Consider the following 13899-nt stretch of genomic DNA (forward strand, 5'->3'; position numbering starts at 1 on the left):
CCTCTTAACACTCTGCTCCTTGCCCTGACAGTACCTCCTCCTGTGCCCTGGGGATAACCCTGTGCCATGTGGGGAGAGCTGTCATTCCACAGGGTGGAAGGAGCACGGGAAAAGCTTGCAAAGCACTTTGATGCTGAAGTACAAAATTCTAGACCCGAGGTAACAGTTCCCTCAATGTACTGGGAAATCAGGTTCCTCCAAGTTTCCCTGCAAGCAAGGTCACAACCACACTTCTTCAAGCTTGTTTGAGAATGACAGCCAGTCTAAAATTAAGTTGAAAAGTAACTTCTCACCCTGTTGTGAAAGAGGTTACAAAAAGCCTAAATGCATCTTCAAAGCCTAAATAGATCTTCAACGAGAAATACTCCCTAGAGGAGAGCAAGTACAGGCACATGTTCACAAGCCAGAGCTGGGCACTGATGCCAGGGCCTGGGCAGGGCAGAGCTGCTGCTCTTGAGGGACAGGGACTCAGTGGTGGAACATACCATGGACCTGCCCCAAGTCACCTTTTGCCACACTCAGCTACCAGACTTCAATATTTATCCACGCTAATGGAGCAGAAGAGAACATCAATGTCAAAGCAAAAGAGCTTAATGTGAAAACAGGACACATTGCTCTTGTGCTCTTCCTTTATCCCATGAGACCTATCATGGTAATTTGATGAAAAGTTGTTTTTCCATCCAAGCTCTACTTTGAGCTAAAAAGCCAGCGGTGACAGCATCAAAATGCTATTTGGGAATGGCTCTGCAGAGCTGTCAGATAGCTTTGTGGGGTTAAAAAAAACCCCAACACAGAAAACCAAACACAGGAGCCAGGACACGGCAAACCTTAAGATGCCTGAAAGCCAAAGGAGACAAACATCAGAGATTCAGAACTCACCAGCTTACAGAGGCTTCTCTCACTCCCTTCCCTACAAAAAAAAAGATGACTGTGCATTTCTGGGCAGGACTGGTTTCAGCAAAGTCTCCTTCTGAAATGAGCACGAGGACATGTGCAGAAGAAAAAATACTGGGGTGGGCATGGGGGAGAAGATGGAGAAAGTGGTCCAGAGGCTGGAATAAAGTTCAAAAACTTTAGGAAGTCAGCTTTTTCTTTCCAGTTGTTAAGTGCCCTGTGAAGAACAGGGGTTCCTCTGCACTGGTGCACACACTGTCTTTCAAGCCAGGTCTGTCTCTGGAGCAGAAATTCAACACTTTTCCCCAGAGAAAGTTCTATTGTCCTGCAGTCGCATTGCCAAATTCAGACATTTAATTCAAAGTATGAAACAGAAGGATTCCAGTCCTGCTTTTAAAGGGAAAATCTCCAGGCTACCGCTCCATCACATAACTAACACCAGCTTTGTTCAGGGCAGGGTAGAGCACAGCTCCCTATCCTCAGAAGGAAAGGGAGGCAACATATAAACAACATATCACTGTACATCACAGCCTCAGAGCCTGCATACCTCAAACAGTAACCAGTGCTAACAGTCTGAGGCACCTCGACAGATGTATAGCCAAGCAGCTATAAAAGAGCCTTTGTGCTGGCTGAACAGAAACAAGGCATTTTCTGTAAGGGAGACAGCCTTGACCACCTAGCAGAATAAACGGGGTTACACATTTCACACTTCCTCTGCACCGGGAACCGTGAGGGCAGATGGCACAAAGCAGACGCCGTGGGCTGGAGAAATGACCCGTTCGCGTCTGCAGAGCAACATCAGGGATCTGGAGGAGACGCATTACGAGAAGGAAGATGCTGTTGCCCTCACCTTCCATGTTCCTCGCTTGCAGTTCCTGTATCAGAACTGCACTCCTTGATTTAAATTTGAGCAGACCTGCAGCAGAGACTTGGCCCTGTGGTAGAGTCCATGCAAAAGATCATCACAAATACTCCTGATTCACTGTCCAGAGCACCAGACAAAGGCTTTTCATCCTAATGCTTAGGCATCTAGCTCCTATCGTATATATTTTGAAATACCTTTTCATCTTCAACCTAGTTTCCAGTTCTGAAACTAGGCTAATTCTTTAAGGCTGCAGGAGCTATGGTATTATTTTTGGCCTAGAAAAGATAAAAAAACACATGGATGGTTTCTCCTCAGTACAAGCACACGCAGCAGCAGCGATGCTACCATCAGCAAACCTCAGGATTCAGCCAAACACATTATTCCATAGGATCAGAGGTGGCTTCCAGCTGGGCCCAGTAAAACGCAGCAAGACAAAGTGCAACTGCAAAAGGCTCTCACAGTGACTACAGTGCACATTTCAACTCTAAGGAGTCAGAGAGGGGGGAAAAAAGATTATCTGAAAAAGTCAAAGGAAAATTGCTCTGTTCAAAACCTGGAAAAGCCACAGCACACAAACATTCCCAGGGAAGCAAAAGCCCTGCTGCTTTATGAAGATTAAATCTCCTATTGTCTCTCAGTTGTTGGGGTTTGGTTTTGGTTTTTTTGTTTTTTTTGTTTTTTTCTTTTAAACAAAGTTCCCCTTGGCCAAAGATGTTAGGAAGTGTCTTCAACAGGAGAAGGATATAAAACCAAGTATGTCAGTTAAGTAATCTGTGATAAGGTTAAACAAACAAGGTAAGGTAAGGGTAAGATTTCCTCACAAATCATCTGTGATAAGGTTAAACAAATTTCTCCTTTGTCAGGACAGTAAAGATACGCATGCAATGGAACAGTATTTTTGCTGACCTGGACAATGAACATGAGAGGTATACATTTTGAAGCCACTCTGGACAAGATTGTTTTTAGTGAAGCATCTTGTCTGAAGGCTGTATGAAACCATTAAAAAAATTGGGTCAGGCATTTAACCCACTCTGCACCCACACATTGAGGGGGACTGTAGGAAAAAAGATTTGCAAAAGACTCGGACCTAAGATACAGACAGTTCCCAATTGAGTATTTATGCAGAATCACACATAATATTAATGCTCAGCATCCACTTACTAAGAATTTTTTTAGTCCTTATTGAGGACAAAGAACATTGCCCTTATGCAGAGATGCTGAGGAGTGAACTCGGCTGTCCCTTAGGCAAATGTTTTCTCTATCTCTGTAAGACAGTAACACATATTAAAAAGTACAGTTACAAAGGATTAAGGCAGCTCAGATAATGCAAACTAACACTCTCTCCTGCATTCCTCACTAATACAGTGGTGACATAACCAGCCAAAACATGTAGCTTTAATTCAAGTAAGGTTTAAAGAAGTTACTGCCAAGTAATTACACCCATTGAAGGCCTATGAGCAGAGGAACCTTCATTAATACTCTGCTGCTACTCTCAGAGCACTTTTCTAACCAGCTGCACCAATCTGAAGTGGCAACCACAAACAAGAGCAGGCAACAAGTTTTCATGAACAAACTTGCGCTTGCCTTTCAGAAAGCACACTCACAAAACGTCTGAGCATGGGCAAGAGAACAGTGGGCAAGGATGCTGGCTGCCTACTCAGAAAGGCTAGGGCGACCCACGGGTAGACGAGTTTTCTGATAATGTGTTTATTTTTCTGATAACATGCTTTTCTTTGCAGCTGGAAGAGGGTGACAGTAGCACTTCCGGAACTGCAAGCAGCTTTCTACCACCCTTTTCTGCTTGCTAATGAACTGCTGGCTAAGTCCAAACTATAGGTTCCCATTTATTTCGTTGCTAATCCCAGCCTCTCTCTAAGAACACGTACTTAATCCCCAAGGAGTATGGGATGCTTCTGAAGACTGCTTTCAAGAACAAAAACATAGCTCTCAACTGGAGCTCCCTAAAGCCATTCAGTGGGAAGGATTAAACCCAGAGACTTGGATGGAGCTTAGATCCAGTGGGCATGACCCTACCTGTGCTCTCTTCATTACACAAGAGCATGTCATGCCTTTTCCTAACCCTCTTTCTAAGTTAATGACTCTAAAGCACTGGCTCTAGGAGCCTCATCTCACAGCTCCCCATAAATATTTAGGGTTCCCATCCTGTACTGAGCTGTGCTCTCAGCTATAAACCAGAACAGAGGCTAAATGAAGCGGTTTGCTCTGCCCCAGCAATGCTCCCAGGACATCAGACCACCAAGCACAGAAGCTGATCGCTGGAGCTTCATCTACGCTGCAGCCCTGGGAACAAGTCGCCACCAGCAGCACAGGTAAAATGGCATTATGCAGACTGCAAAGCTTGCCGTGAAGCAGAAAAACTGCTGGGGTGCTTACTTGTAAAAGACAGCTCGCTGTAGTGGCTTCCCTCTTTCCAGCAATACTTCACATCAGGGTATAACGCTGCAGTGTGGACAAAGTATAAATGGATAAATGGACACTTCCTATTCAAAGAGTCTTAAAAAACACTTCGGGTCCCTAATAGCAATTTAAATTCCATGCAGGCTTTGACTCTTTTACTGAAGTCACCATTATCACACAAGCTGCAAGTAAGTGGCATGAAGTTCAACTGGTTCTCAAGAATCCCCCTGACAAAAGTCAGTCACAACTTTCACTTTTGCTTCTTTATTCTAACAGTACTTCTAACTTGCTCGAAACACATCTGAAAGAACCACTGACAACTAACTTGCTTTTGCTGAGGATACCAGCAGAAATTCACTTTTATATAAGAAACTAACCAGAACTCAACTTTCAGTTCTGCAAGGACCCCCAAATACACTTTCAGCTAAAACTTCAGGATTTAAGAAAACAAAACCAGTTAGTTCCCCAAACCCTTCCAATTATGTTCCCAACTTCTTTGTGACACATAAAGTTCATTTTGGTCTAGGCATGCAGGAAGATAATCCCCATCTTTCAGGTAATCAGGACTTCTGGCAAGATTTTAAGAGGTCTCCAGCTGATAACCATGAAAGTTCACACCACCAGGAGTCCAGCTAAGCTTTTAACACAGGAAATTAGTGCTAAAATGTTTTAAGCATTTTAAGGATCAATTAAAGATGGTGCAACAGTCCAGCAAAGTAGAACTAAGTTCTCTGCTCCAAATCAGATGGTTTTAGAACACAGAACAGCAGCAGCTCTTCAGCCAGGAGGTGTCTACAGGAAATGAGGTTAGACAAATTCTGGACAATTAATCTTGTGTGCAGACAGATTACATACTCATACCATCCACAGAGCCATCAGACAACAGCATAGAGCACTGAGCGAAACTGCTACCTGCCTGCTGCAAGGACTGGGGGTTGCAGGTTGCCATCTTGGATCTTCCCTGTTCATCCCTGAATCAATGGTTTGCCCACCACAGCCTAAAAAGCCAAGCTCCTTACCGACGTACACGAAGTGCACTTGGGTACAATGCACAGGAAGACTCAAGACGGGCAGTTCTCATTCATAACTGCAGCTCAAGCTACAAAAAAAAAGAAACATGGTAGCACACCGAATTCCATCTTCTGGCTTGTCAGCACTGGGGGAACACAAAGTCCATCGAGGGCGGTGACTTTAGGAACAGGCAACTGGGAAGCAAAAGAGGAGTTGGCAGTTCCTGGGCTGAGGTGAGGAGTCACCTGGTGTTAACAGCTCTTTTCAATACATCTCCCAGCACCAGCAGCAGACTGGTGACTGCAAACACGGTGAACTGGCAAAATATAATTGTACAGATCACAAATGCATCCTCGGAGACAGCCCTAGGACACTGATAGCCCAGAGAGCACAGGGAAATGCTGACAGAGCAGCTGCTCAGTGCTGTGTCAAGGCAGAGTTAGCTTGCTATGTACTATTTTCTCTAAAAGCATTGAGATAAGCCTTCATCGCAGGTTAGTGCTACGCACTGACATCGCTGGCTATAACCACTGTCTTAAGCAACTCTGGATAATTACCTGTGTTCATCCACTCAAAGTTCAAAAGAAAATGACGGTTTACAGTAAATTGTTTTTATACAAGTTACAAATAGGTATTACATCAAAATCCATCATATCCATCCATTTAAAAGATCCACCTTTTGCCTCTTCTCTGTAATAATCCAATTGTTTTTATTTAAAAAATCCAAATATTTTTCATACTCCAAGTATAACACAGCTAGCGTTGAAAGCATTTGAGCTGAATGTGTTTCTATCATCCCTTCAGTGACCTCAGCTAGTTTATATTAAGCCCCTTCCCCACATCAGCACTCCATTTCTATTTCCCATCACCAAACAAGTCTGGCTTTTCTCTCCCATGCTTACAGGCTCTGACACCTCCACACTGCTGGCACTTTAAGCTGCGCACAGAACTTGGCTCTAATAAACGGAGGGGAGAAAAGCAAACATTCCCTCCAAATTTACACAATTAACAGCATGCCCCCCCTCCAACATGCAAGTCACAGTTACCCTGTACATACAGATCAGCTAAAAACTTCCACACTGAGAGCCCCAGCCAAAGACAGTTCATGTCCACTTCAGCTGAGAAAGATTTATTTATTTTTTTTTACTGTCCAGTCATATGGGACATTTCACAGAGATTCTGTTTATACAGAGGCAGCCATGAAGTGGTGTATTCTCCCACCCTCCTCTTTAACACACAGAGATAAGCACTAAATAAAACAGAAGAGGAAACTTGCCAACTCAAAGTTTGGTCAGATATAATTGACCCATGGGAGATAACTGACTACACAGGCATTACTGGGTTTTATATTGATTAGATTTGGAATTTAACAGCGTCCTTCCAAGGTCTCCAGTCAGGTGGGATTCACCTACAAGAAGCAGTGCAGTGCGCAGCTCTACCACAGCACAATGTCATTTCTTCCAAGTACTCAGTCTCTCAGCTCCAGCAAGCTGTAAAGAATCTACCCTGAAAAAGAGGGATGGCTTTCCCATCAGTTCAGAAGAGAAAAACACATTAGAAAGCTTCTAGTCTCAGACTTACCTCCCTCTATCCCCACTGCTGTTCAAGAGAACAAACTCAAATCCTCAAGTATTTTCTGTCTGCCTTAATTAAGAAACTGGGATGATGAGCTATTTCATTAGAGTTCTTTGTCCTGTCATGCAATGAAGGATTAGCCTTTCCTGACTTCTCCTCAAGATAACAACTAATCCTGATGGCTCCCTAAACTCAAGGGGCTGCACAGATCCTAATTTCTAACCAAACCACTGCACTTCAAGAAGATAAGAATAGGGGAAAAAAGCAATACTGCTGTTTGCTGGATTCATGGCTGAAGCTTCCTTAGAGTCTGCATAACACCATCAAAGTCCCCATTGCAGCAACCCTCAGCTTTGGCATTTGTCTAGTCATCCAGCTAACTAGGGACAGATTAACCATGTGCTCACAAAAACTAGGTCAGTCTCAAACAGCCTCTATAGCCTGGAAAGGCATGTCTGTGTAAGCACAAATCACACAGCCTTCCTCTTATAAAATGACGGCCAGCAGAACGTCAGCGAGATCCAGACTCAAGTAACTTTGGTACAACACTTAGCGCTATATACAAAGTGGTTCTTGATTTCTACAAGAAACAAGAAACCTTTACCAACCTGAGTTCAGAAGTCACTAAGAAATGAGTTAGTGATGTCAAGTTTTCCCTCTCTGAAATATTTGGTTCTCAAATATTTAATCATTCTCTGAAGTGAAAGAGCTAGGTCAGGACTTGGGTGCAGATCTGAGATCTGTCTCCCATTCCAAACCCTCCTAACCCACACCTTGGTTTCACAAACCCAAACTGCAGTCTTTACTCTCTCCTTTGACCTCTCTGCCCTCCTCCTCAGCAAACATTGCTACTAAAATTAGAGCACAGTGGTCATACCACACTGCCTCCCCGACTGTCATCACAGACTCCCTGTCACATCGGTCATGTATTTTAGTCTCACACTGAGCCCCATGCATCACCTTCCCTGCCCAGATAATGCTCTTCTCTAGTCTTACCTGTCCGTCCTCTGACAAAGTGCCATTCCTCGTTACCTTCATGAAGCTCAATCTCCACCCATCCCCAGAACAGACGGTCACCCACTTCCAACTTACTCTGAAGCCAGAAAGACATCTCTGAAGTGTTTCAAAGATAAAATTCAGTGCTTAAGAAAAGATGATTTACAAACATCCACCCTAAAAGACTGGGCATGCCTGTATCCTCCCTCTGATGCATGCACACACACACACAATTTGTATCATACGTTTCTTGAATGAAGAGATGCAATGGGCCACACACACACGGCGAGATAAGGTATCTGTTGTTGTCAGGGTTTGCCAAGTTCCTATGCTCTGACTTCAAAAAAACATACAAGCTTTGAAACCATGACAACATACATGTATTAGAGCACCTGATTTCAGAAGTGCTGCTGGATGCTCCCACCACAAAGACGAGTCGAGTCTTACATCTTCTGCCTGGAGTCCAAGGCAAGGGTTCACAAAGCAAGAGCAAGCAAACATCACAGTCCAACCCCACTGCCCCGCACAGACTGCAGTGAACCAAGGTGCTTCAGAGCACCCTGTCCAAAGCATCTCCTCACAGACCCCCTCCTGCCCTGCTCCCAGACGTACAGCTCTTGCTGCTGAAGTCACTGCATGCTCTGTGCCATACGTTAGCCAGCTACAAACAGGCTGAATCTCCTTTTTCGTTAATGAAGGAATGTTCTTTCTCAGAGGATAAAGCAAGGGAACTGACAGTTAGCAGTTAACAGTTGCATTTGTCCCCAGTCTTTCAGCTCTGATCGACCACTGCAGGACTTTTATCTTTTTTTTTGACTTCTGGCTGTCTTACAGAAAACCATAAACATCAGTTTTGCCCATGGGAGAGTCCATTCCAGAAACGGTATGTTCTGGCACTGTCAATGTACTCGGCAGATATAATATGCACTTTAAGGGCTTTCCTAACTTCAGTGAATTTCAGAGCAGCAATTATCTTCAATTACTCCAGATGAAAGACTGCACAAAACATTAATTCAAATCCCCCTTCTCCTAGAAGCCCCCCGCTATCCCTAGTCGCTACTGCCCTACTTTTTCTCTCAACAGTGACCAAAAGGTTGGACCTACTCTTCCTTGATGCTCTTGTTTCCTGATGTGATTGCTCCCTTTGTCATAGCTTCTTTTCCACGTACATTATAAAAAATCCTGTCTCACTTATTGCTAGTCTAGAGGAAAGCACTGCCTGCTCCACACAGACACACTTGCTGCTTCTTACCTAATTTCTCCCACTACTTCAATCAGAACAGAAGGAAAAACAGACCAACATCTGGGCATTTGCACCCGCAATTAGAAGCAGTATAAGCTGCTCCGTTGGATCCAGCTGTTTCTATTGTGCTGCAGGACACGAAGCAGTCAGTATCACCTGAAAGCAAGGTGTGTCAGAAGGGTTTTATTACTGAATAAATTAATGGGATATATATCAGCACTGCCTTGATTTCTAGCAGCTATGAAGAGCTTGTATTAAAGTTACTAGTGCTCTTAAGGTCAGGATATTAAACACAAATTAGTAAAATACTCAGCTGCAGCGATGAAACAAGGCTGAAACAACTCTAAGCTACAGAGCAATGGCTTCGTAATTCAGATGCATTTAAAGGAAACGTTAGACTCAAAACGAAAACTAAGATCAACAATACATTGAATTGTTTAAATCACAAATAAGATAGCTCGTCACCAAAGCTGAAACCTGTTCGCAAGCTGAATAGCCAAGGTCACGCACAGCACCACACAGCAGCGTATAAGAAAACAAAACTAGCACATCTCTGCGACGCACGCATGATGAACTAGAAGAACTACTGGTGGGAGGAAACGAGAGTAGGAAGGAGACTTAAATATGTAAACTTTTTCTGAGAAACATGCCCAGCAGTGTGCCAGAAGTCCAAAATACCAATATTCACTAGAAATGCAAAATCACCTCCTAGCAAGTCCAGTACAAGCCTTCTGTCCTCTTCAAGGAGGACTACGCTCTATATCCCTTCATAAACTGTCAAGCTCCCACCTGCAAGCTTCAGAGATTTCACAGTTCCATTCTTTTAATGATTTTTTTCTTCCAGTTTGCTGCATAAAATCCATAGTTTTGGCTGCTTCACCCTATAGAGGGCTGAGTTTTACAGCTATTTGTCAAAATAGCAGTAACAGTTTTGTTTCTACAATAATGATAATCCTTGCCCTAAAGAACTTAGATTTGAAGAGGCACATCTCATCTGTGACTCCTTTGACCTGTGTCAAGTAAGGCAAAAGCTACAAGCCTGGTCACAGGAGCCTAAAAATCCACCATGGGCTGCAAACTGCACCTGAAGCAGCAGCCTGGGTGCATCAGACAAAGCTCCCCAGGGCCTGGGGAGCTTCAATTCTCCTCAAGCTTGCACATACTGCTGCTGCCTCTTTTCTGGGGTGAGATGAAGCAGGAAGTCCAAAGAATCGTGGTGTCAATTCCTTTACTGTATTTGCTGAAAAGCTCCTGACGGCAGGAAAATCTTTACAAGTCTTGAAACGGGCAATAATCAGTGCCACTAATGAAGTGGTATAAGAGGCACCGCAGAGAGCAGTGAAGTGACAGAAACACAGGAAGGGGGGGAAAAAAAGGGTTTTGAGACAGACTGCTGCGAGCAGAAAAAAAACACAGAGCCAGGCCTGGAGATGCATTTGGGCACACCACCAGAGCCAGAGCCAGGAAAGATGAGCAGCACAGCGAAGACATTGTGGGATCCTAAAATCAAAGAAAGGGGGCAGTGACAGTCATGGAGATGAGTAAAACGACTTTGGGCACAGAGCCCACCGCAGAACAGTGCAGGGAAAAAAGCCACCCGCGCTGAAGTCTGGCAGGGCATTCCACGTCCAAGATGCTAAAAACGAAACCAAAGAGCTGGGGGGTGACTGAAAAGACCTGAGCTCCTCATCGGTGCTACCACTTGAGACTCTCCAGAATAGGAAGTGCAGGAAGCGAAAAAGAAGTTTGAGGTTTGGGTTTTCTGAAGCCAAGGCCGTTTTATTTGCAGAGCCTCGTGTTGTCGTTGCTTCCCTTTCAATGGGAACTGTGAAGAATGTGGTGGCTGTGCCCCAGCAGAGCAGGCACAGATAAACTTTTTGCTCCATCAGAAGCTCACTGAAATACGCTTTGCAATTCACTTACAGTGGCCTGTTACTTGATGTTCATGAATGTACAAGACATGGAAAATGTCGCTTTTACACCAAGCTTTCCTAAAACAACTGTTATGACAGCTGTGTTATTTCACACAGCTATTGCTTTATCTTAAATAAAATACCAGGCACATTTAATCTAGTTGTCTGGGCAATGAGAGGATCAGATCAAAAAAAAAAGAAAAGATGACAGGTTTTTAAATTGAAAAGCCTCAACTAAATGAGAGTGGACCCATTCCTTGCAGAAGCAGCGTGCTTTCGTCACTGAAGCTCTCCCCTCTCTCCAAAACAGCTGAACCTTAGCATCTCACACTCCTGGGTTACTTCTGAACATCTCGCAGTTTATACATTTCATACAAACCAATTTTAAGCGATTCATGGCACTTGGGAGAGCCCAACACTAGGGATAATTTAACAGAAGCTGATGAAAAAAACCTGATTTTAAGAAAAGCCCAATCTAATTCTGTCACATAGCATTCCTAGTGCAATTCTGCGCTATTATTAGCTATTTCAAGCCAAAACTTGATCATATTGAATTTCGGAGGTCTTTATGCTGACCTTCAGTAAGTTATCAAATGCCACATGGTACAGGCATTCACACCAGAAGTTATTTCAATTCAGAATGTGTAAAGATTTTATGCTGCTAAAAACGGTGGAAAAAGTTACTGACTCCTTACAAATGGCTAACCACGATGCTGGTAATACATAAACTAGTTTCAGGTCTATAAGCAGGGAACATGGAGAGTCACTGTTAGCTCAGAAAGTCTTTACGCACAAAAGATATGAATGAATTACCGCAGCTGGAAACCTCTTTCCCCTTCGTCAGAGGTTCTCCCGTCACTGAACTGTGAACCGAAACAAAGCAACAGCTTTTGAGGGCAGAAATTCAGTGTCAAAAGTCTAACACAAGTCTTTGCCAGCGAAAGAGCTGGTCAGCAGCAGTATCTGTTGTCATCCGTGACCACAGCTCCTCTGTCATGCGGGCAGAAGAATCCCTCTCTTTATCACATCTCATAAAAGCACAAAGCAATAGTTGCATAGAAGTCATAAACGTTTGTGTAAAAAGACAAACTGTTCACCCTCTCTTCTGCTCTCAACTTCTCCCTTATTTCTAAGGTAGACTCACCAGCGTTTTCCCTGGTACTAGAGGAGAAACTGCAGCTCAAGCCCAGCAGGTGTTTTCCATCAGACAGTCTGTAAACACCCAAGACTCACTTCAAAGACCCCAGCACACCCAGGCAGTAGAAGCCCCCCCTCCCCAGCAGGAGCTGCCAGCCCCCAGCATCCAGCAGGAACAGCAGAAGGAAACTCTGCCACAAGCAGGTCGGGGACTTTCTCAGTTTTTCCCCCAAGATGCCAAATTCACAGCCACGTCAGTGTGGGCAGACCCTGAGTTTTGGTGTAAGAGTGGTGGTTTGTCTCTGCTGAAGTCAAGGACCCGCTGGGCAGGCATCTGCAGGATGGGGCTGCCAGTGAGTCCCCCCAGCAGCAGTGGACATGGGCTACCGGCAGGCAAGGTGACAGTGCCAGCCACCATGAGACATCTCTACCGCAGCTGTAGTTTGGGAAAAAACTGTCACTGCCAGGGCAAACATCTGTCAGCCTTGCACATTTCAACTGCAGTAAGAAACACAATAATTGTACCATCTATTTTCCGCAGTGACACCATGACATACACAACTAAATATGATAAAAGAGGCTTGGACAGTCAAGACTGCAGGGACCTGTGGCCATTTTGATATAAGCTTATTCCCTTTCTGGCTAAATAAACATACCCATTATGAACGACCAATGTTCCTCTTCCCACCCCAATGTGCCTAATGTCAGGCTTCATTTCCCTCCCTACTGTTGCACTTCTGTATTTGCAGAGGTCTTTCCCAGGACGGCACTTGTAGGAAAAAAAGAGTGCAGAAACTGCACAGTTGGCTGATCAAGTTGCAAAGGGAGGTGAGCTCTGGAGAAACTGCTGCACAGCCGTACAACAGCAATCCCCTGCTGCCAGCCTCTCCTACCCTCTCCTCTACCTCCCCCCAAAACACACAGCTCATTCTCCGCACCCTCATCCTTACCTCGTAGGACCATACACACTGCACTCCTGCAAACCTCCGTACGCATCTGCCTACTTCCACGTCCTCATGGGTGGTGTACATCTCTCGCAGGCACTCGCCAATGTGGGGCACCATTCTCCGCAGGACTTCCCGGCTCATGATCACTCCTGGTCCCCCCATGCAGAAGTTCTCGCCTGGCTCCAGCGCCAGCTTCCCCATCTCCTCTGTGGTGCCGAGGCCGGTCTGCCCAAGAAAGAGGGGCTCGCTGCTGTTCAAACTCCTCAGGAAGTTCTCCAGTTTGTCTCCTTTGATGTAAACGTCGTCATCAGCTCTCATAAACCATTCGTATTTGTCCAAGTAGTGGTCATGCATGTATTTGAGCATCATGAAAGATTTCTTCTGGGGTGGGTAAGAGTCATCTACACCTGGAAGCGGCACGATGGGGATGGGAATAGAGGTGTCCGAACCCTCACTGGAGAAGAATTCAACCTTGCCAGGAATGGTTTTGGACCACGTTCTAGATTGAAAAAGACAATAAGGACTAATTAAGTATGCAAACCAAGGCAGACAGAGAATGCTACCAGAGAGCACTCAAAGGAACTACATCTCATCTACTTGACAAATTTTCTTTCTCAATGCCTTGAAGGGTTTTCTTTTCCACGCAAATGAGGATATTCACAGAGCACACAGATCAACTGGTATTACACACAAAAAAATCCGATACAGCAAGCATCTGAATATCATTTTTGCATTTCTATCTGATAGAAAAATAATCCAATAGTAGTATTTCACTAGTGGCAGCCAGGATTTCTTAAGCACACTTGGTACTGGTCTAACAGCTATTGGTCACAAGATACAGAGCGAAGCCAAAGGGAGCCAAGACGGTCAAACAATTCACATACAACTGGATTTAATGCC

At 44.5% G+C, this 13899-nt stretch overlaps 1 protein-coding gene across 1 annotated transcript in view; it reads right to left on the reverse strand.

Annotated features, from left to right (window-relative positions):
- CHSY1 (chondroitin sulfate synthase 1) overlaps positions 1-13498 on the reverse strand; it is a gene marked incomplete at its 5' end in the record, with an annotated part of 67336 nt that extends 53838 nt beyond the window's left edge. The window contains one exon of the mRNA XM_009699106.1: positions 13003-13498. Within this exon, the coding sequence (XP_009697408.1) occupies positions 13003-13498 (496 nt within the window). The remainder of the gene's footprint in view (positions 1-13002) is intronic.
- Positions 13499-13899: the final 401 nt, after the last annotated feature.

This window comes from Cariama cristata, unplaced genomic scaffold (assembly GCF_000690535.1).
Source record: "Cariama cristata isolate BGI_N322 unplaced genomic scaffold, ASM69053v1 scaffold15244, whole genome shotgun sequence".
Taxonomy (NCBI): domain Eukaryota; kingdom Metazoa; phylum Chordata; class Aves; order Cariamiformes; family Cariamidae; genus Cariama; species Cariama cristata.